General features: G+C 44.2%; 1 protein-coding gene across 10 annotated transcripts in view; it reads right to left on the bottom strand.

Annotated features, from left to right (window-relative positions):
• The window catches only part of auts2a (activator of transcription and developmental regulator AUTS2 a), a 294,009-nt gene that overhangs the window by 30,450 nt on the left and 241,057 nt on the right, over positions 1-22,502 (bottom strand). For all 10 annotated transcript variants that reach the window (XM_047343420.1, XM_047343419.1, XM_047343418.1 and 7 more), the window contains one exon: positions 1,139-1,187. In XM_047343420.1, coding sequence (XP_047199376.1) covers positions 1,139-1,187 — 49 coding nt within the window. The remainder of the gene's footprint in view (positions 1-1,138; positions 1,188-22,502) is intronic.

A 22,502-nucleotide genomic window follows, 5' to 3' on the forward strand; every position in this document is an offset into this window, starting at 1 on the left:
AACAAAAACCCACCTGACTCTTTAATCTCAACACCACCCTCCATAAAAAATACCAGTGGTCCTTGCTCTCCCTGCACCTGGATTCTTTTACTCGCCTTTTGCAATAGCAGCAGGATTTAGCATTAGCATATGGCAGGAGAAGGGGAGGGGACAGAGATGGTAAAAGGGAAGAAAAGAGGGGATATTTAAATGGAAATAGGGGCCAAGAGAGTGGACTATCATGCAGCGGAGAGAAAGCGTATTTTGTGTACTGTTTCCCCAGTCGGGTCCTTTCATAGAGGGGGAGAGAGGGCGGCCTTGTGTTGATTTAGGCCACACAAAGGGGGCCTTAATCCTTTCAAGGGAACCAAATAAGTCCACAGAGGAGCACGTTCAAAAGGAAACCTTCCTGTCAAGCGCGGCCATTGAGCCTTCCCAATGGACGCCACAAATCAAGCCCTGGAGGGAATCAAAGGCCAGAATGTGGGAAATGTGTTTGGAGGTCCGCGCCGAGGGGAGGTTCAGGGACCTGTCATCAGCAGTCGGCCTTGTTTCTGCCACAGTCCCGAAGGGGTCATAACCCTCATCTCCGAGCCTACTGGCCCTGCATACTCATCCCCCCCCACACCATTACGGAGGAATGTCCATTCACACGGGGCACCTCCATTATCCCTGAGCCAGAGAAAATGGGGCTGCTTTTAACAGCAAATTAGTGACTTAATAATGAGGTCACATGTGGTGTTGGCACACACAGGCCGTAAGCAGATGCCTGTCCTGTCCGCACTTCATTCCTCTACAGCCTCAGTGCATCCTCCTCCTCTGGCTGCAGCGCATTACAGCACATTTCTAACAAATGCCACATTGTTTCCAAACCATTACATGTCACATACATGTAGAAGCCTGCACTGAGCATGTTTCTATGATTCCATCTGATGACTGCTGGCACAAAGACATTTTTCTGTTTTATGAGTAGATGTGGGAAAACAACAGAGCAGTGTTTCATATGTGTGCGCCTTGAATGAATTTGATCAGATATGTGGAGGTGATGCATTGCATGGGCGTACATTACAATAAGTGAACTTGGACGATGCATAGCAATTTGAATCATACTGTCATCACTGCAGCACAGTAAATGGTGAATATAAAATAATATCTGTACCTTTAACTGCGGCTGTGCTGAAAAACTTCTCGGAGCCGGCATTGGAGACCTGGAAGAGAGGAAAATGGAATGAGCACAAATATCACACAAGTTGCAACAGCTGAATATAATCCAATTTCCCTCCAAAATGTCCACACCGACCCCTAGATAACATTTCTAGGGAGATCTCAGACTGCCGACTGAGCAGACATTACTGGGTTATGGTAAATGATTATTATGCCTTAATCACCAAGCTGTCATTGTAAAGTAAACGCCTGAACTCACCCCGATAAGGTTTATTAGATGTGATTATCTCTGACATCGTGTGTATTTAACAGAGGGTCTCCGTTTTTTTACTAAGACAAGATCAGATTTAATCTCCTTTAGGGCCAAGACATATCCACTGTCTGCATCCTGTCACATCCACATTATGGCTACAATTATTCGGGGCACCTGAGCATCATCAACTAAACCAACACTGGGCACGAAGACTCGAGCAAAAACAAGTGTCTCTTAATATTCAGGCCACTTGATGGCACTGTTGCTCCGTGACAAATCAGTCCCATCCGTTCTCCTGGAGCACGGACAGCAGCACCGTGTTAGAAATAACGTGCAGGGATGGGAATAAAGCCTGAATTTGACAAATAATAAAAACACACACGCGGGTGAAAATAATAGAAAAATGTCAAAAAATAAACTTTACCTCAATCACCAAATTTAGGAGAATTATAATGAAATAACAAATAAGTGCAAGTTGCTGAGACAGGACAACACCCGTAAAGCTGGGAGGGAGACAGATACAGGTTTCTCTGAATAAAATGAATTTCTGATAAGTGGCTTTGTGGATTCACTGGTCTCGGATTTCCATAATTTTAAATTGTGGGCCGCAGATGACGCGAAGGCATTATGCTTTCACACATTTTCTTGCGATTTATAAAAGCTTAATGACAGGGATATTCAAAATCTGCGTGCACTGACAGCCTGGCTATCTGCACACTCATGTTTGTATATAGTCGCCTGGCTGTTGTTTGGGCTGCAGGAGAAATAAATCAGAACAGGAGAGTGCAGTTAAACACCTATTCTACATCAGGGCTGATTTATCGTTGAAATATTGTAATTGATCGGGTATCAACACGGCGCTGACAGTATGTAAACAATGAAAGCAGCAGAATAAATGACAGCAGGAGAGGTGGTCCAGTGGTTTCTGTTCTAAAAATCCCCTTCAGAGCGTTGTGCCACACACATACACACGAGCACACGCACGCACACTGTTAAATACATGTTAGATTATAGGACGGATCAGAACCAGCGCGCATACCTCAGATGTGGCACGGTAAGCGAGAAGGCAAATAAGTCAGGATATTACTTTCTCGGTCTGGTAAATGTGGCCTCGTTTCACATTCTGCTTTTCAAATCATGTAATCCACATAAGAGGCGGCGAAGTCAACTCCTTTTAAATCGAGGACAGCCATGCGGAGAGACAAGAAGCCTTTCCAAGAAAAAAAAAAAAATCCAAAGCCGCTCACAAAGCTACTGCGCCTTCTGGACAAAGGGAACCATGTGTCTGGCCACGGAGAGCTTCTGTGACCGCAGCGAGGCGACGAGAGCCAAACCCCCTGGTGCACCTTCCTCTCCTGGTTCGGAACCCAGTGCTGTTTTGACACGTATATATTCTCCTGTCGGAAATATCCGTGAGTGGAAACAAGCAGGATCCGGGAGGGTGTGTGTGTGTGTGTCGGTGCGCAGAGAGGGGCTGCGTCCGACGGAGGGAACCAATCCACCAAAGCGCACGGCCAGTTTCCCCAGTGGAGACAGGGGCAGTGAGCGGAGATTCACAAGGTAAGAGCCCGCTGTGAGTTCAGCTGCAGAGCCAGTCTGCCGTTCTCTCTGAGACGGATCCCGGTCGTTGGCACTCGAGAGCCTCTCCCCATCCGCTCCTGGGCAGCAGACAAGCTCCCATTCATCCAGCGACTGACTGACTGAGCGCTGCTGCTGCTGCCTCCACGCCTGGGTCCTCCCACTTCCTGATTTACAGGCGGACTTGGATTCAACCTCGGTTGCTCCTTCACAAGACAAACACTCGCGCTTTCGGCCCCCTGAAAAGCTCTGAGGTCACAGGTGCGCACATCGGCGCGCTTACCTTGTGCGTAAAAGGCGCGCAAAAGGGACGAGAGCAGCGCACCAGAGCAGGATACGGAGCCACGGAGAGAGAGAGAGAGAGAGGGAGGGAGGGGGGAGCTGAGGCAGAAAGATATTCTTTCTTTCACTCTGTACTGAGTGAGGTGATGTCAGCCGCTAATGAATTTCCCAGTAGGGTGCCGCTACCGTGAAGGGAGGAAAAACAAAACGCTCCTTTATAAACAGCATGCACCCCCTCCTGTCTTCCTGTTGGATCAACTCCCGCTGCACTGGCCTGAAGGGAGGTCAGCTAGTCATATAAAAAGCACTTACAGTCATTCAGCCTTCAGTGTGAGCTGGGAGCGCTCCATGGCCCACCCTGACGGACCTAAAACTTAACGAGCTTCCGGCCCCACACCACAGACATAAATCACAACGACCAAGCTTATTATTATGTGATAACTTTTCCAAGACCTAGAATGATTTTCCCTCTTGCATGTCTGCCCAGGCAACACAAGAGCCCGGCTGAAACTGTCCGTTTCTTGCTCCAAAGGGCAACCTTCCAGTGTTTGGGGCCAAAGTGAGGGGATCACACAGATTTATTAAGGTGGGACACTATCCTGTTATGATTCACACTGCGGGCCTGAATGTACTATTTACCTGAGAGGCAACAGCACTTATCATTCCCTGCTTGTGTCCCTCATCTAAAGCGAATTTTCCACTGGTCCAACTACCCACTAACGCCTTCGAACATTTGGCTTTTGTCTGCAATGGGAATATTGCAACTGACTTTGCAGTAGACACACGTTTGAATCTGCTCTGGCTCCGATCCGCATTGATGGAAAACGAGACATTTGGATAAACCTGCTAATTTGGCAAGATTGAGATGAGAGAGCAATTTTGGTGCGTTCACGACATTGAACATAGATAGAACTGGGGAAAAAACAGAGAAACAAACTCCTGGCAATGGTAAAGGAGTCAATTGCCTTTGTTAAATGGGTTCAGCCATGTTTTAAAAAAACACATTAACTCAATAATTCTGGTGTAAAAGAGGTATAACGCTGGACATTGCTGGAGAATCCTCCTAAAGCTGCAAACCCTTGCATTCTATAGCTTGTCTAATGAGCATTAACCCACTGGCTGGGAGGTCAATAGATCTACAATGGAGTCACTTTGCAAAGTATTTCCTTGCCAGCTCAGCCCAAGCAACCACGGAGCAGAAAACAGACTTAGCTCATAGCTGCGATGCTAATCCGTCCCTCGGTAACGAAGAGACCGAGGCTCAGTTGGCTGCCTGGGACCGGCCGTGCAGAAATGGAGTCATGGAAAATGGGATATACTGTTAAGAGTGGCAAATCAAACCCTCACACATGAGAGTTGACACAAGAGCACTTTCCCCAAACTGCAGTGAGAAGTTCACTTTTAACATTAAAAACATTATTGTCCCTATATACGTTGTAAGGCTGTCCATAGATGCACTGATGGCATACAGAACTAAGAATGTGAAGTACCATCAGGGGGTGGGAAGGATTGGCCTCTGATGGCTGGTTGAAGTCCAGCCACTTGGTTGAGCTGCAGAGGATAAAGGCTGTGGTCACAAAGGGCCTGGGAGAAAGAGCAGCCTACATGACCATGTGCTCGTCAAGTCGGAGGCTCCTGCTCTGCATCCTTACGTGTTTCACAGATGTATGCATTGTGCACCGAACCTCTTCAACCAATGAAATAATGAACCTCTGCCTTACCGTTGCTCATCGGCTGTGGGAAAACATCTTTGATAACAACTGTGAAATGATTTAGCTTTACAGTTTTTGTTCATGAGTAATGCACAAACAGTACATCATGTCTAAAATTAGTTGCAAATGTACTAACTGTGGTTACTAATTAGATCACAAGGAGTCTTATGTTTGAAGTGGTGATAGTGATGAAACATCAAGAGCGAATCGTGGTTTGGCTTCAAACGCATGACATGGCGGGCTTCGAGATATGTATTTATACAACTCCCACCGTCAGAAAATGGCTACCAGTCCTTTTCACGGGCCTGTGCAGCTGCAGCAGCAGCAGCAGTGAGCGAGTCGCTGTTCTCTCTTTTAAATGGCCATTATCAGATTTGAGAGCGACCACAAGTCTGTGATTACAGTCACGCTGCCAAATAAATCAGCGTCCGGATCTCTCACCACACATTATTTTTAATCCAAATGAAATGCTGACAGAGATTAACATGCACATACAAAATGAGAACCCTGCACAGTTTCACTGCGGAAAAACATCATCCTTGCTAGAGAACGAAGCACTGAGATCAAACACAATGTCTGGGTGTATGCTATGTATCTCAGTAATTGCTGTCTGGGCATGTAAGGTCTGTCTATAGACCATCAGCTTCACACTGACATTTTGTCATCTTTTATTCTTTTTTTTGGACACTGATTCTCCACTTCAAAGAAACCAGAGGCATGTTTGTCTCCCCCCAACACAGCCGTGGTTTAATTTTACAGGAACTCTCTTCTGGATTACAATCCCAGGGGACCGGCTCGCCTTTATGAGCCTTCCTGCCATTACACCAAATCTACCCTCGTTTAAAATATTACTGATAAGTGTAACATGAGTGCTGGAAATGGAATATGTTAGAAGCTCTTATTATGCTTGTAGACTGACTCCAGCCTCTGTCTTTGCCTTACAGGGGCTAAAACAGTTTCATGTATTCAAACTAGGACTGGATGTGAAGAATTTTCTTCATGATCCTCAACACAATTGTCACCACCTCGGAACAGCAGTCATCTCAGGTGGGGGGTGTTGTGGAAACAGATTCACCTCATATTGAAAGCTCCGTCAGAGAGAGATACAGTAATTCCTGAGACAGACAAAGGAGTACAGGATAAATAAAAAGAATATGATGAGTCTACTGCCATATGAAACTGGAGGATATGAAGGTGTGTGTTTCATGGTAGTTCATGATATTTTTCAGTCTGGACAAACCCACATTGCCCCAACACTAGAAAGTATGTACGTTATACATTTAAGTAAAATTGTACCTAAGTAAAAGCCTTTCGAGAGCAACGTGATGATGTTTTGTCTTTTTTTTAAGTTTTATTAATTTTTTTCCTACAGACATTACATCCGACCATATCTCCCAGCACCCTGCACTGGGTTGTCAATGACAACTGGCTCTAATCTGTACACCCCCCCTCGACAAGAAGCACTGACAGGCCCTTTCTTCCCAATTCCTCAGACATGTAGCCAGACATAAATTAATCTGTCACTCATTGCTAACATTAATGTGGGGATGACACACGACTACGCATGCAAACACACACTCACAGACAAAGACAAATGTGCCCAGCATTAAGAGCCGTTACACAAACTGGGACACTATAGCACGCCAAAAGTGTTAAAAGACTTTGGAAAAGCTGACAGTCTTCTCTTTTGAACTGCATCAATCACACATCCTGACAGAGAGAACGGAAGATTTAAGGACCTCAGACATTCCATCTGCATTGGCACAGCCACGCTTTTCAGTATTAAACCTGTAAATAACAATGCCAAAAATGAATCTCAGCGTTGTATTGTTTTTCCACACTTATTCAACCAGTGCTTATGACAGTGTACATACAAACAGTGTGATTGGCATTCAGGGAACACTTAGGAAGATTTATGGACGCAGGGATGAAAGAGTCTATCTGATCCGATGAACGATACCTTTGCAGATCGTTGTGATACAATAAAACTTCCTGAGCCTAGAGAGATATGAAGCTTACGTCATATGTCAGCTGGGGAAGCAGCGGAGAAAAAGTATTTCTTCTGGTTGTTAAAAGCCTGTAGAGACTACATTATCTGCTTATCTGTATCCGCTTATCTCCCCGCGGTCTCTGAAAGCAGGCCAGGGCCAGAAGAGTTCAAGATAAATGGCCTGATCAATGGCAGACATTATCTGCATCTGGTAGGCAATAATCAGATCCAGTTGACATTGTGGGCGCAGAAAGAGCGGGCCTGCCAGCAGGAAAAAAAACCTACTCCACTGGCCATCAGTGTAATGTCACTGCCGTGGGATGCACTTTGGAAAACAATGCAGAAAAGAAAATTGGTTTAACCTTCCCGGCTTCAAAAGCCTTAGTTACATCCCTAATGCAGCCCCTCCCCAACACACACACACACACGCTTACCATGCCGCTGCTCAGTCACAAGAGAAATAAGAGCCCCTTTTGCCTAAATTACAGACATTGCCGTGGAATGTGGGCTGTGGGCCGCGATGCTGTGGATAATTTCAGACCAGTCAATCACTGCCTCCCTTTCTAACAGAAAGAAACATACGTGCTGCCCACTTCAAAACACCAATGCATGCGCACGCGTGCATGCACGCACGCATGCACGCACGCACGCACGCACACACACACACACAGAGTATACTGAGCAGACCATCATACATATAAGCTTGATTTACCTTTCACATTTTCATGTAATGTCAGTGTACTAATTCTCAAATCCAAGCCAAATGATTTTAAAGGCCAAATCTGCATCCATATTTATAGAGCTGTCACTAACTGTTTATGTGGAGATTTAATGAACCGGAAAAATTGAATCGTCAAAGCTTTGAGAACAAAGATTAGGCATGTACGAGTGAAATCTGAATTTTAATGTGCTGTATTTTACAGCTGAAGTGCAGGACTTTAACATATAAATGAGCCTGCTACATTCAAGCCCTCACCAAACAAGATCACATATTGCTGATCAAGCCCATCAGTGTCAGGTAAATCTCTGCATTTCGCAGTACACCACAATTTTAAATCTGGTGTCTGTGGTGACTTTTTTTTGCAATGCACACCCAGAGCAATGCGTTTTACGTCATATCTCGAGCAACTATAGCTCGGGAAAGGAAGTAGTCTACAGCAACTATTGCTGATAAATGTTGGAAGTAAAGAAAAGTTTATGACACTGCAGACAAAAAAGGAAACTTAGTGTTAAGATGCAGAAATACAAAATGGGAGGTGATTGATAGCCGTGACTTCTCCTCAGAGTGCGCTGAAGGAAGAGAAGGGTTGTCACCCTTAGGTCTTACTGCTCTCAGACTGGTTTGTAAAATATTTGAAGAAAACAGCAATTACATTTACTTCACCGTACTAACAAATTATTGTCTTGGAACTGTGGATATGTATTTGACATGTGTTTGTGTAATTACTGTCTCTGCCAGAGGGGGAAACAAAAATTCTGTACTGCAAGTTGAATATTTTCATCTCTTTCACTTTCATCTCTAGAACATGTACATTTCTTTGAATTCATTTTCTGCAGCGCTGCATTGTAATGGCTACTTAGAAGCACCGCCGTAAACACAATTCTGTGCAGCTTGTCAAATTCATTGATTAACGCAGAATAACATCAATAAGCTGTAGAGTCATTTGATCTGAATGGCAATAAAAGGAGAACTATAAGCCCCTTTTAATTTCACCCCTGTTTTGAAGCTCTACAGTGGAAATACATCCCAGACAGAACTACCACTGACCGATAACCCGCTGCATGGTGAACCCCCAGCTTTCATTTTTCTCCCTAATCTGCATGTCTTTATATTTGTGGAGACCCAGCAGACGTCTAAAACCAAAGAGCTGTGACGCTGGAGCCCCCCACAAGGCCTCAACTTAATACTAACCAAGAGCAACTGCGCTGGCAGGGATATTATTTTCCCTTTTTTGTTTCTTTCTTTCTTCTCAGCGTCGCAGTGGGAGCGAGGAAACAAGGGGAGGCAGAGAGATTAAGGAGGAGGAACTAGAGAGGAAGAGAGCAGAGTAGAAAATGAAACAGGATGAGATGGGGCGAGACAGAAAAGATGGAGGGGACGAGAGAGAAAGAACGGGGAGGTAGCTGGGTAAAGGAGGAGGGGACGAGAGAGAAAGAACGGGGAGGTAGCCGGGTAAAGGAGGAGGGGAGAGAGCCTGCTGTGTCTTAAAAAGGAACGACTACAGGGAAGCACTGAGGAAATCACTACTAAGGCCTTGTATTAAAACCTGTCTGACCCTTAGCAGACCCCCCGAGCGATCCACCCAGCTGGAGGAGTATGGTCTGAGGGATTAGACCTCTGACACGCTCCGTCAAGACCATTCTGTCAGGCACCAACAGAGACAGCCCCAGTCACCCCCAACCAAACACACACAAACACACCCCCGCGCTCCACTTCAACAAGCCTCTCCAAGGCTCTCTCGATGCTCAGCAGCTCCGGAGTGGGGGCCTGATGATAGACTCTCTTTGGGGACACAAGATGGGCCACGGACATCAAAAGCCAGCAGGGTGACGGACAGCAGGGAGGTCTCTGCCAACCCACCCCCAACCCTTTTCTCTTTCTGTAATAGTCTTTCTCGCTCCCTCCATCTTATCCCAGGCCCCCACTGGCCATTGAGAGGTTTCTAATTGCATTTTGCAAGTCCAGAGCTAAATAAGGTCATTGTTCTGTCCACAGTAGCCGCCCTGCACAGGGGCTGAATGATGGGAAGGAGAGACATGGGAAGTTCAGGCCCCTTTGAGATACAAAAAACAGATGGAACAAGATACCTGACGGGAGAGATGAGCTGTGACCTGTCAAAATGAAAATGTGGCCAGAATGCTGATTGTTTCTTTTATAGTTCTTGTCTTTCAGTAGTTGACAGTTGCTCCATGTTGTGTTCACTCAAAAGAAGAATCACAGGCTAAATCCACTCTCCTACGTTTCCCTTTGAAAATGCATCAACTCTGCTACGGGTAAATCTGGCTTCCACTCTACTCCTGAGTTTTAGAGCCGCCAAAATGGGGGAGTCTGGAATCCCCGCTGGCTCCGTTTTAGTTCGCAAACTCCAGGGCTGTGCTTTAGTCTAGACGGCCAGAAACGTAGAGGTTTGGAAACGAAGATGTAAACACTTACAACAGCTTTCTGATTGGGTCTTTTAGTTCGAGACGTAGCCTTCACTGATTCGTCAGACTCCTATCACATGACTCCCTTTCTGAAGAACACAACCGACATTACCCGCGGCTATCAGTATAACACAACATGGATAATCAATTACAAGCGCTGCTGTCCTTGTTGTCTTTGCTAACAGCTGTTGTGCAGTTAAATTCGGCATTTTACAATGAAACAACTGCTTGTGTAGGAGAGGAGATAATATTCAAGCAATCTAGCTCTTTCTGATACTAACAAACAAATGCTTCGTTTGAGGACCGGGCCACGTATGCAAAGTGTATGTGAGTGGTCACATGATATGCATTTTCAGGTGCGTTACTATGGATAGGGAATAAAACTAATACGGAGCCAAAATGCTTGTGAGGACAGAGGTCGTTTCAGTTTGAAAACACAGTTTGTGTGTATGAAAGGGGCCTTTTGGCTGTGGTTTAGACGGCTCTATGTGTGTGAGTGTGCGAGGATCTGAGCCTCTATCATGTGACAGGGTGTTTTAACATGTCAGAGTCCACTGAGACAGCGCTTGGATATCCTCCCTGACCCCGTCGTCATCTCCCGCTCTGTGTAACACTAGAACACCGGAGACCGGCTGAACAAGAGGAAGACTGTTTGTGTGAGTGTCTATGTGAGAGTGTGTGTTTGGAGACGGGAGCAGTTTCATCTGTGAATCGGCTCCTCTCCCTGGTGGCGTCCCTACAGAGGAAAAGTGAGCTGGTGGTTTGTGACCTACATGTGGAGCTGGTTGCGGGCCACAGACTGGGGCCATGACTGGACTGCAGGGGGTCTGTCTGTTGATAGGAACGGGAGGCCTCTTCCGCTTTGAAGCCCTGTATATTTAAATATTTCATGACCCCCTCATCTACAGCCCCTTTTATCAGATTTACGCGCTGGCTCGTGGCTGCTTTTCATTAATAGCACAGTGGGACGAGTTAGTGTTGATCTAATGCCCCCATCAGCGAGGCATATGTGAGGGAGCCTCTCCCGAACCCGAGTCCTTTTGGCACTGAGCGTATCTGGAAGAAGATCTCGTTAAACGCTAGTAACAATTACACCAATTACAGATAAGCCTAAGTGTGTCAAAGCCACAACATGATGTTTACAATGATTAGCATGCAGCATTATCAGCAGTGATGGTAATCAACGCTGGTGCCTGGTGCTTCACAAGATCACAGGGCTCTTAATCTGTCATCATTGATAAAAGGCCACCGGCTGCAGACAGACCTGAGCGTTGCTGTCATGTCTGACACCAGCTCATGCTGCTGGTACTTAGCTTCAGTTAAAGCAAACTAGGTTTGACAGTAGCCTTTACAGAAATGTCACAAGAACTGTACAATGACTTCAAAGGAAAGAACTTCAGAACTCGCCACACTCGCCATTTCTGTTCGTAATCGTCAAACGCATCAAACGGAATCACTTTGAGGATCTCACTGAAGCTCTTATTACACTGCACTTGCAGTAAACAATCCTGGTTATCAGATTTGCACACATGAACGTTGTGTGTTTGCAGCAGAGAAGTGGAGCACATCGTGGGCTAGTAGATTTCCACGAGGGCGCGTGCTGTCATGGCGCAGGGCACTAGTCTGGAAATGTCTCTGAGGCTGGTGACCACGACATAAGGCCTTGCTTGTCTGCTTGTAATAGAGATGCCTTTGAGAGCGCCTGCATCTGCCTGTGGGACACATTCCACGCTTTCCTCCACAAACTCTGGACCGCCGTCAGGCTCAGGGTCCTAAATGTGCACATTGTGAGGCTGCCCTGCTGGCCTGACAGCAGCACATTCACCGAGGGGTTATTTGAGTGGGCCCAGGCTCCCAGGGCACAAATATAGTGTGTTCTGCCTCTGAAAGTGTTTGTGATACTTTGTCAACAAGTGTGTTGTTTGTGTTTAGGTAATTGTGTTAAACGATTCACCTTAGAGTTTGGTTTTGCTATTAAAGTGATACCGGGAAAAAGCAAAGTATGTGCCAGTGTTTGTAACTTGGATATTCCGTTTTCTGTCAGTGTTTGGAGCCTGGTGTCAGAGGGGGCCACACGGGACCAGTCAGTGCCAAGGGCCACCCAGGCAACAGCCAGCGCTAAGCCCAATCATCAGTGCCTGTGTCAGCTGAGCTTACCATGAACTGTGTTTACCAACACCAGGCTTCAACAGGATGATCTGGGACAGCCTGCTCACTCTCTCTCTGACACACACACACACACACACACATAAGAGGATTTGCACTGTCAACAGGGACGGGCTGCGTTGCTTATCCACAGGGAAAGCTGCACCACCACACACAGCTTGACCCCAACTCACATGCCTGGATGCACAGGTAACACCCCCCCCCTCTGGATTTGCTGGGGCCACTGACACCGGGATAAATGATTTGTCGTATAGATAACGTTTATAATTCAGTTTGGTGAAAGGCTGAATGAACAAAACTGTGATCACACAGTTGAACTCAAACACACTTTAGGGCTCTGTGCTAATAATTTTAACACAGACGCTAAACAATACAATAAAACACAGGACTTTTCTCACTTGTAATCACACTCGTGAATAAATGGAGAATATTATTGTGTATGTACACAAACGTCACTAAACTATATGAAGCTATACTACCTCAGTCTAGTCTTAGATGATTTGAAAAGCTTCAATTTGAAATATACCAAATTTTGTAAGTGTTTTTCTTGTGTCTTGCTTTTAAAGCTAGTTTGAAAGCTGAGACAATATAGCTCAATATGGAATTGGTAGAGGCAGCATTGGCTATGTGTTCCACTGCCACTGTCTACTGATTAGTCTGCTCCGATGGCCACATTGTAACGTGATAATAGAGGGTGGTTGGTTGGCCGGCCCTGAGGAAGTCATTTGGATTGGGTTCACAAATTCTCTGACCAGGGATATTACAGGAACATATTTCAGTCATGTTCAATGGAGTCCAGACTCTGAGTCCATTAAAGCCTCTGGTGTGTAGGGGAATCAAACAGAGCCAGGGACGCCTGCAAACACCTGCCATCCACTAACGCTCCAGGCACAATAACACCTGAGGGAGGAGGGGCACACATACAGTGAGTGAGTACAACCCTGTGCAAAAACTCTAAAATATCAAATAATTCCAAACTATGTTAACGTCCAATATTTTAAACTGTAGTATTCTTAAGGTAAAGTGTGGAATATTTGATCCCATGTATAATCAAAAGCAATTAAATAGAATTAAAAATATGTGTCCCAAAGTACAGCTGTAACCAAAGTAGGTATGAGTACGGCAACAAAAGTCAGTTTAGCTGTGATCACTGTAACAGAGGTGCTTTCACCTTTGAATTATTGAATAAATAAAGTTATAAAATAACAAATATCCTGTGAACTTGTGGCCTGGATTGTGTCTGATCCAACATGGCTTCACATGGTGTGGAACTGCCTGAGGTAAGAAACCATTAACCGTTTTCAGACATGAACTGCAAAGGATGTCCACACAATTGGGTCGGTACTTTCTCCGTAGTTTTCTATTCAATGCAACAATGCGGTGGTTGATCCCCCGGTCAGATGCGTTCACAACAACACTGAAATCTCAGGGGAGCTTTAAGTGGGCGCCTCATCAATGAGCTGGATCTCCTGCGGTTTTCTCACATTGTCTCTTTAAGACATTTGTGTTGTCACAATTGGCCCCTCCGGAGAATGTCAGGAGATTATCAGGAGCTCAGTGCACGTCTGAAAGCAACTAACCTGGGAGACCTCATTCATGAGGTATTGGAAGAGGCAATACCGAGGCACAGTTGCCATCCTTAAAAGATGAAGCTTTGCTCAATCCATTACTTACACAACCTTGCATTTAAAAACAGACAGTTCAGAGCTTCTGACTTGGCACAAGTATTATCCGTGGAAATTGGTGTTACAGTGACTGATGCATGCGAAAGTCAAACTCTATGGACAAAGAACACCATTCCTCATAAATCAGGACAAAACTGTAAGATTACATTTAGCAAAGAGCATGAAAAGAAGCCAGATGACTCTATGCAGCACTGTCTTTGTTCAGATGAAATGAAAATAAATGAGTTTGGATGAGATGGAGGTCCAGCAGGTCTGTTGATCATGGACCTGGCCTGGACAGTAACTGCACCGTACTGACCATTAAACATTGAGGTAGGAGAGTGCACACGTAGGGGGGTGATATTTATTGATAGCACTGTGAATGCAAGTGTGTAAACTCAAATACTGAATGAAAAGATGACACCCAGTCTAAATAAAGCAGGAGAATAATGTGAAAAAAACGACAGAAACAGGTTTAAAGGAGACAAAAAAGAAAATAAGGAACTGGCCAACTGTGTCCCCTGACTGGAATTCAATAGAACCTAACACTATTTTAAAGCAGAAGGTAGAACAACAACAACTTGTCCAGAAAGTAGAAGCCCAATAGAATCCTCTGTCCACAAATCTGTACAAGAATGGTATCATCCATGGATCATGGGTGCACTAATTTTTGTTCTAACTTGCATCATACCAACCAGCATGTCCTATGTAGAGCCATACAATAATGATCTGCATGTGTGCCGCACTGAGAGTATACACAACAAGCATGTGTGAAAGGAGACATGCAATTAATCACACCATTGGCTGCACACAAACACACACACACACCGCCACTGCCTGCGGGAGGTGTCCTCCCGAGACCCCTGAGGTGACAGATGTGTCAAAACAACATATTGGTTTCACTCCTCTTTGCTGTGGTGTTGCTTTGTTCAGTTTAGCCTAAAAAAAACAACAACAAAACATTAGACCTGATTTGCTCTGCATATTGCTGATGCATTTTTCACGAGTTACTCCGAAAACACCATGTTCCTCGACATTAAAAAGCAATTTAGCACTCCCAGGATTAAAAGCGCATGTTAAATTGAAGGCTACACTTGGCGTGGGCATGAAAAATTGAGTGGCTCCTTATATTAACCAGACGGAACGCTGCACACAACATTTAGATAGACGAAATGGAATCTTTTAGCATTACTAATTCATCCAGGGGAAAGCTGTGGTTGTGCACAACTCCACTGTTACACTGTTGAAAATAAACTTTAGCTGTTTTGCAGCTGAAGCCGTGCTTTGTCTTGTAAAAGGTCTGAATAGCAGGTGGATGTCTATCAGCAGGGATTGTTAAATCTAACCTACTTCCATCAGTTCTCTCTCATTTCAGTTAAGCCCAGCTCCTTCTCTTCCCTCAGACAAGCTGTGAACTGTCCTTCAACCCTCATTCTACAAATTTACATACTGTCCATACTTTTATGCTCTGCTGACAGAAGAAGAAAACCACTCATTCTAATGGGAACATCAGTGATCTCTTTCCAGACTGTTTTGAACCACAGCAGGGTAAAACCTTTTGTGAGATCTGGTTAAAAATGAATAAGGGAGCTGTGGGCTTGTGGGAAAAAGCAGACTAGACAACCCTGTTTCAGTTGGCACTGATTCCAAAATGTCCTCTACTGTTTCCTCTCACTACACTGAGAAAGCGATGGAAGCGAGCAGATAAAAAGAGCAGGATGAACACTCATTTCCTGGACCGTGGCCCCACTTAAACGTAATGATGGATGCTAATGATGCCCATAATTACCGTTTCTAAAATGGTGATAATTACAATTCTTTTATAGCTCTTTATCCACAGCTGATCTCGATAACGATTGTTGGAGGTCAAACACTTCAATCAGTCAGTGTTTGACCTTTGGAAGCACCAACATAACAAATAAAGCACTCCAGGGTGAGACAAGCATCTTTAGATTACTTCTAACCATTATCCTTAACCGTGAGAAAGGTTATTTACTGATGTATGTCCATAAATTTGTTGTATGGAGCAAGACACAATTAAAGAAGATTAGACATACTGTACTTCATCCTGCATTTTTGGCAACCTAATAAATCAATGTCCAATAATTAATCTCCCTATAGTTCAGTTTTGGTCTCCATCACCTCCCAAAGGAATTATCTCTCTTTTTAGCTGTTAAATAGTCTATTAAAATATTATCCAATTAGATGCTAACTGTGCTTGTCTGCTACGTGCTACTGCCCATGGAGTGTACACTGGGTTTATTAGAGCTTCTTCACTCAAAATATCTGCCTGCTGCTGGAAACAATGTTATGAGAGCAGTGAGGCTGCAGCTGTGGGCCGAAATACCCAAACAGTAAGCTGGAAGATGTTAAAAGGCCCCATAAAGCTAAGGGGAACTACAGAGTCAGTTGATGAGTCTCTGAAGTTTTGTTATTTTTTTCAAGTACATCATGTTTTGATCCAATAAATATTTCAATAGAGGAAATAAACTGTCAATAGGTAAAAAAAACTGAGTTAGAACTACAGTATCTGAGGTAGTAAATGGTCTGTATCTATAAGTCTTGATGACCACAAAGCACGTTACAGAACAGTTTCTTGCCATTCACCCATTCACCCACACATTCATACAGTGCATCTATATGCAGCATAATCCCGAACTATACAGAATGGGGGAGACTGGAGTCAACCCACCAAACCTCTTTTAAGAGGACATCCTGCTGTTCCCCCTGAGCCAAAGTTTAGTGACTTTCCTTAGAATGTGAACAGAAAATGAATTGACACTAGTCTTGATGCCCAGGTCCACGTTCCCTCCATCTAGCCCAGTGCTGTAATGTTGGCCCGGCTCCCCTGTCACATGGCATAGATTACGCCTGTGTTACACCAAATGCCTGATAATGCAATCAGGCAGCTTTGAAGCTCAGTGATTCTCCAGCGTCTGCTGTAATGAGGGGGAAATGAAACCATTCCCTCAGTGTCTGACTAACCCTCTGATGAGACCTTTATCACGGAGAGGGAGAACGACAGACAGACGGAGAAAGAGCAGTTCAAATGAACTCATCCATCTTCAGCCATGAGCCCAAACAGCTTTTTTTGGACTTGTGGCACCACCTATGGGTGTTTGTGCACAGTCTTTATCAAACACATTAAAGTACTTTATAAGTGCAGGTGGGACATGTGGTAATTTGTTAGTTTCAGAATGAGTATTAAGAGCTACATACTCAAGACTCAGAATTTGTTAATTGTGTTCATGTGAGTATCATAAATACAATTTCAATATTGATTTAGGGAGCATTCTTTTGACACACTGATGATTTATACTGTGTAATATACTTATGCAGAAATTGTTTATATACTATTTTGTATTTATCCTCATATGGTATTATATATGTATCAGTGTTTGTTGGTGTGCTTGCAGAGGGGCTTACTAGGAGCATGCAAACTTTGAGTAGAAATATTGAACCTGCTGTCACACTGAAAAAGGGACAGTGCAGATCTAAGTGTGGCAGAAAGGAAAAGCAATAAATCAGCCTTTTGTTTCTCAGTCATGTGACATCACTGAACAATCATTCTTTAAAACACATTTCATTCAGCAGTGTAACAGCCATCACAGAGACTTCCAGACTGCATTATATTCTTAATTGTTCCTGCTGTTGTGTATGGACTCAGTCAGTGTGTTTCATTTGTCATTGCTAGTATGCCAGTTTATTGACACGAGGCAGCTGCATGGACGAGGAATTTGGACATAGAAGAGCATGGAGGAGGCCTGCTGCCTCCAACATGAGAGGACGAAAACAAAGACAGTATGCCGCCAACACAATATAACGTTTTATCACTACCACTGGCTGCGGTGATTTTAGATTTTAAATCAGTTTTTTCTTAGCTTGCAATCTTTATTTCTATTGCCATCTTTGTGTGTTTTGTTTTGGGATGAAATTATATTAATTCCCTTTCGGTAAGTATTTTGTCATGCCTTTTTTAATCAGATTCTATATTTTACCACTTTACAACTAAACAAATTTAAATTATACATGTACTACAATGACAAGTTGTGTAAGGATTTGGTACTTTAAAGGGATTAATAAATAAACCAGTATGACAATGGAAATTATTCGGAAATAATATCTCTTTTTAACAGTGTTTCAAGACTGAAGTGAATTTGCATGTCATCACTGCGCCGACTCGTGAATCCTGCGGAGAATCTCCTGCTTTGTTCTCACATCGGCTCCTCTGCAGCTCACTGTTGCTTTCACACATGCATTGAACTCAGAGTAATTTCCGGAGATTTTTCACAGGGGCTGAATGTGAGACAGTCAGTTGCCGAAGTTTCTCCTGTCAGCCCCCTAGTAAAAACTGTGGAGAATCTCCAAGTGAGCTCACGTGTGAATACAGCAGGATTACATTTGCCTTCACACCTACAGCCCCTGCAAGCAAGTCCAGAGGATCTCCAGAGTTCAGTGCATGTCTGAAAGTAGCTATATAAACTCTATACTGCACGTACATGTTCTCAGGCTATACTACTGCAACTATTGTGTTCAATGTTTAAAATTAGTCCAGGCACGCCCTGTCTCAAGTGATGAGTTAGGTGAATTCTACAACTCTGTTCAGACCTTAGACAGTCTGCTCAAAATCCTCTTGATTCAGACCAAAATAAGACTAAAAAGTAAGGCTTAGGGGGGTTTAAACAAGGGTGTCAGTCTATGCAGCTCCATCCCATAAAACAGAGTAACTGTGTGACACCATTATTTTAATAGCATCAGTCTTCACAGAAGTCCGGAAAAGCAACTACTGTGGATTCAACAGGATTGTCCTGTACCGCCGCTGAGTACCACTTCACTGCACTACACTTCTTGGCCAAAACCATCAAGAGGCCAGAGCCACAAGAGCAACAGCAAATTAAAAAAAAATAAAAAGAGGACTAAGAAGCAAAGCGTTAGGTCCTTTTACTTGCAGATGGAAGTAATTAAGGTTCCATTTAGAGGGTCAACAAATTGGAACAGAAAAGTCAAAGTCTGCATTAAAATCTGCAACTAAACACAGCTAACCAGCTCTATTACTGTAGCTGCACATGTGTATGTCTGGGTATAGTAAAGCCTCAAGGGTATAAATAGAACCTTGGCTTTCAAAAAAGTTCCAACTACTGTTCCCCATTAAAAAGTGTAGCTGTGCATTGTTTTGTAATCAGAAGTTGGGGCCTGGGGAGGTGCCGAGCTGGGAGTCTCACATCGTTAGGACTTTAAATAATGATCTCAAAATCTGAAAAGAAATGATTTGATTAGTGCTTTCAGGTCTAAGAAGGAAGCTGGATGCGTACCAGATGACTGTGGAGAGAGAAGGTGCGACAGAGCTCTTAATTGCTGCAACTGCACCTAGAGACTTGATGATTTGTGACATCTTATCCGGTGCTCTCTGCTTACACTAATAACTGTTAATTAACTATAGCGAGGATGCCGGAGAAGAGGAAGTAGGGGGGGAAAGCACACATACTCACTGAGACACACACGGCCTTGCGTGTTCTCAAGATTAAAAGGAAAAAGCATCTCGAGGGATGTATGTGAGATGGAGCAAAGATGTTGTGAAGGTCGGGGTGCTTGCTGTTCTGTAGTGCTAATGTGCACAGTGGAGCCACACTGCTATCAAGCACGAGAAATAACAGTGATGCCGTTATTGTTTTCAGATTGATCCGGCTGTGTAAATCTGTTAGCCCTAATTGGTCCATGAAGATGGAAAACAAAGTCAATGTTCCGTTCCAAGGCCAGCTTCAATTTCCATAGCAGATGTTCACAGATGTTGTTTTTGTCATCGGAAGCATCAGCATCTGCAATCAAGCTCTTTAGTACAATGACAAGGGAACGCATGTGTTCAGTGCTATCCTCATTAAAAGCAAAGTGCCTGGTGCGGCCTCTCTCCCCCTGCGTGACTGTACAGGTAGAGTGCTTCGGAGACATCCACCCCCAGGAACAACACCGACATGCACAGCCACTGTGTCATGTCATTTTGAAAGTCAGTACATATTCATAGTGATTAATGATAACCATATCCAGGGGCCTTGTGAGTCTGAGAACTTATGAGATCCTTCTTCAGTGGATGCAATAACACAAATCATCACATTTGTTGACATTCACATAAACTGCTCATGATGTCTGCAATACTGGATGATGGTAGTATGCCAGCAAGCTGGTCTGGACTCCAACTATGTCTTCACTGGTAGACACAGTTTTATCCGGACTCATTCCCTTCTACTGACTGACACTAAATATTTGATTCATGTTTTACGTGTTTTTTTTAAAACAACAGTATGCAACCATTCTACCAAAGAAGAAATGAGACAAAATCATTTTGATGGTCCACTGACTTGTAATAAGGAGAACGAGTACTCTCTTATCCCTACTTGCAGCAGAAATGTCTGTTATTGCAACAGTTGTGGGATGAAGTACGAACTCTTCAGCTTCACAGCACGCTGTAGCTGCTTTTAAATCATGTATTGAACTCTGTATAATTTCCGGAGGTTATCCATAGGGGCTGTGCGTGAGAGAGTCAGTTGCTGCAGACTTTCTCCGGAGTTTTTCCTGCAGGCCCCCTAGTAAAAACATTGGAGAATGTCCAAGTCAGCTCGTGTGAATACCAGCAAGTGGGTGTGTTGATGAGGCTTTTATCACGGGCTGGACACAAAAATGAAAAAAACAAAAGGCCCTGTATCTTTTATCTTATTTCACCCATTGCTGACCATTGTGAGGCCGGTGTGGAGCAATCCGATATAATGATATACACATATTACATTTAAATGGCATTTTAGAGTGTATGGACTAGTAAGTGTCAAGTTCTTAAGTGATGTTGTTGACGGCTGATTCTCTCCATATCTAAACAGCTGTCATGTTTCATGAACCCAGCAATGCCCTCGCCTATCCAGCGCTGTCTTGACAAACAAACACGGCTCCGCTGTTATTACTGTGTTTCCTTCCCTCCTCCAGTGCTTACTGCTCTGGTGACAGCGACACAAAGAGACAAGAGGAGCGTGGCCCTGGGAGTAGATAAACAAAGAATGCCATCGCATGTCACTCCTGCTTGGACTGATGCACTGGCTGGAAATTGAGGGAGTTGGAGGGATGGCTGCGAGGCACAAAAACACACATATGCACACATACACACAAAGGCATGTCTCCAGTAATAGCATTTCATTTGTCCCTGACATGCCTTGGTCAAGCCATCACCTCCAGATGTCCTGTGTTAAATACCTAGGGCAAACAAGGTTACACATTCTGATGGGCACATTCGCATTTTCAATTGAGTCCTCTACAGTCTATTAAGCTCCAGGATACAGTGTGGCCTAGAGAGGAGGAGAAAGCTGTCAGACAGGAAATGGAGCAAATAGACGGACAAGCTGGCAAGTCGCTCCTTGTTATTTTACTGGGGCCTCAGAGTGTGCTTGTCACTGCAAAAAGCCTCAGTTAGGACATGGAAGATCACACTGCTGTCTGCTCATCAGAAGAGGGAACACTGCAGGTTTTGTTTGCTTCGACGGTACCTCGCTTCCATCACACATCAAGGTAAGACCCTGGAGCACTGTTTGAGCTATGCAGGTGGGCAGCAATTTTGCCTCCCCCATTTCAATTTGACAACGCGAGCGCTCCAGGGCCTTCAAACTTTGTGAATACTGTCAGTATTTCACCAACAAAAGGCGATAAACCATGTGATGAATGGAAAAGTGGCTATATTCAGAGCTCAGGGTCCTTAAAGATAACAAGCCAGGGAAGAAAAAAAACTTCCAAGGAACACTGCACATGACAGTTGTGTTTACCTAAACTCTAATTTCCTTGAAACAGGATTCTGACAGGTCTTTCTACTGGAGTGTGATCCAGAGTGTTTGTACACAGTGTGGAACAACTTGCTGGCATGTGTCGCTTTCATTCCTGAGATCCAGCTGTCGTTTTGACAGATGAGCACTGCTGGTATGGAGCCTGTCTGCCAGCCAAGGAGCTCAGAGAGACGGGAAAGATGACTTCGTACAAAGCCAATTAAATAAAGTTTAATGAAGATAGGCTACCGCTGTCCGCCTCTCTGTGCGTTTGACAAGGTGCTCTAATTTGAAAAGGGAGTTGGCAAGTTGGCTGAAAGAAGTCTAACAAACAGAACTGGTGTCTTAAAATATTATATTTTATACAGTTAAAAAGATGTTATGTTCTTGACACCCTGCTTTTGTCTTGTCATTCGTGTCCAATGGCAAAGTCGTGAGAAAGTTATCGATTTAAACATCCTTATGTTTGTGCTGATGGAAGGTTTTATTGATCTACACAACTTTGCCTCCAGCTGTACTCAAGGAAATATCCACATTCCAAAGACTTCTCTTTTGAGAGCAGCCAAAGTAAGTGAAGGATAACACTGGCTGTCTTTCCCCTATTTTCTCCCAGGCGATATCTTTCAAGAGTGAAGGACAACTGTGACAAGACCAAAGAGAAGGGTGTCCAGATGTGCTCTCATTGTTCAAGAGCTGAAAAAAGTCCTAGGTAAAAAAATCTGAAGAGGGTCTCTATCTGCGGAGACGGCTTTTCAAGTCAGCCTCTCTCTCTCATCT

This window comes from Hippoglossus stenolepis, chromosome 15, assembly GCF_022539355.2.
Source record: "Hippoglossus stenolepis isolate QCI-W04-F060 chromosome 15, HSTE1.2, whole genome shotgun sequence".
Lineage (NCBI taxonomy): Eukaryota > Metazoa > Chordata > Actinopteri > Pleuronectiformes > Pleuronectidae > Hippoglossus > Hippoglossus stenolepis.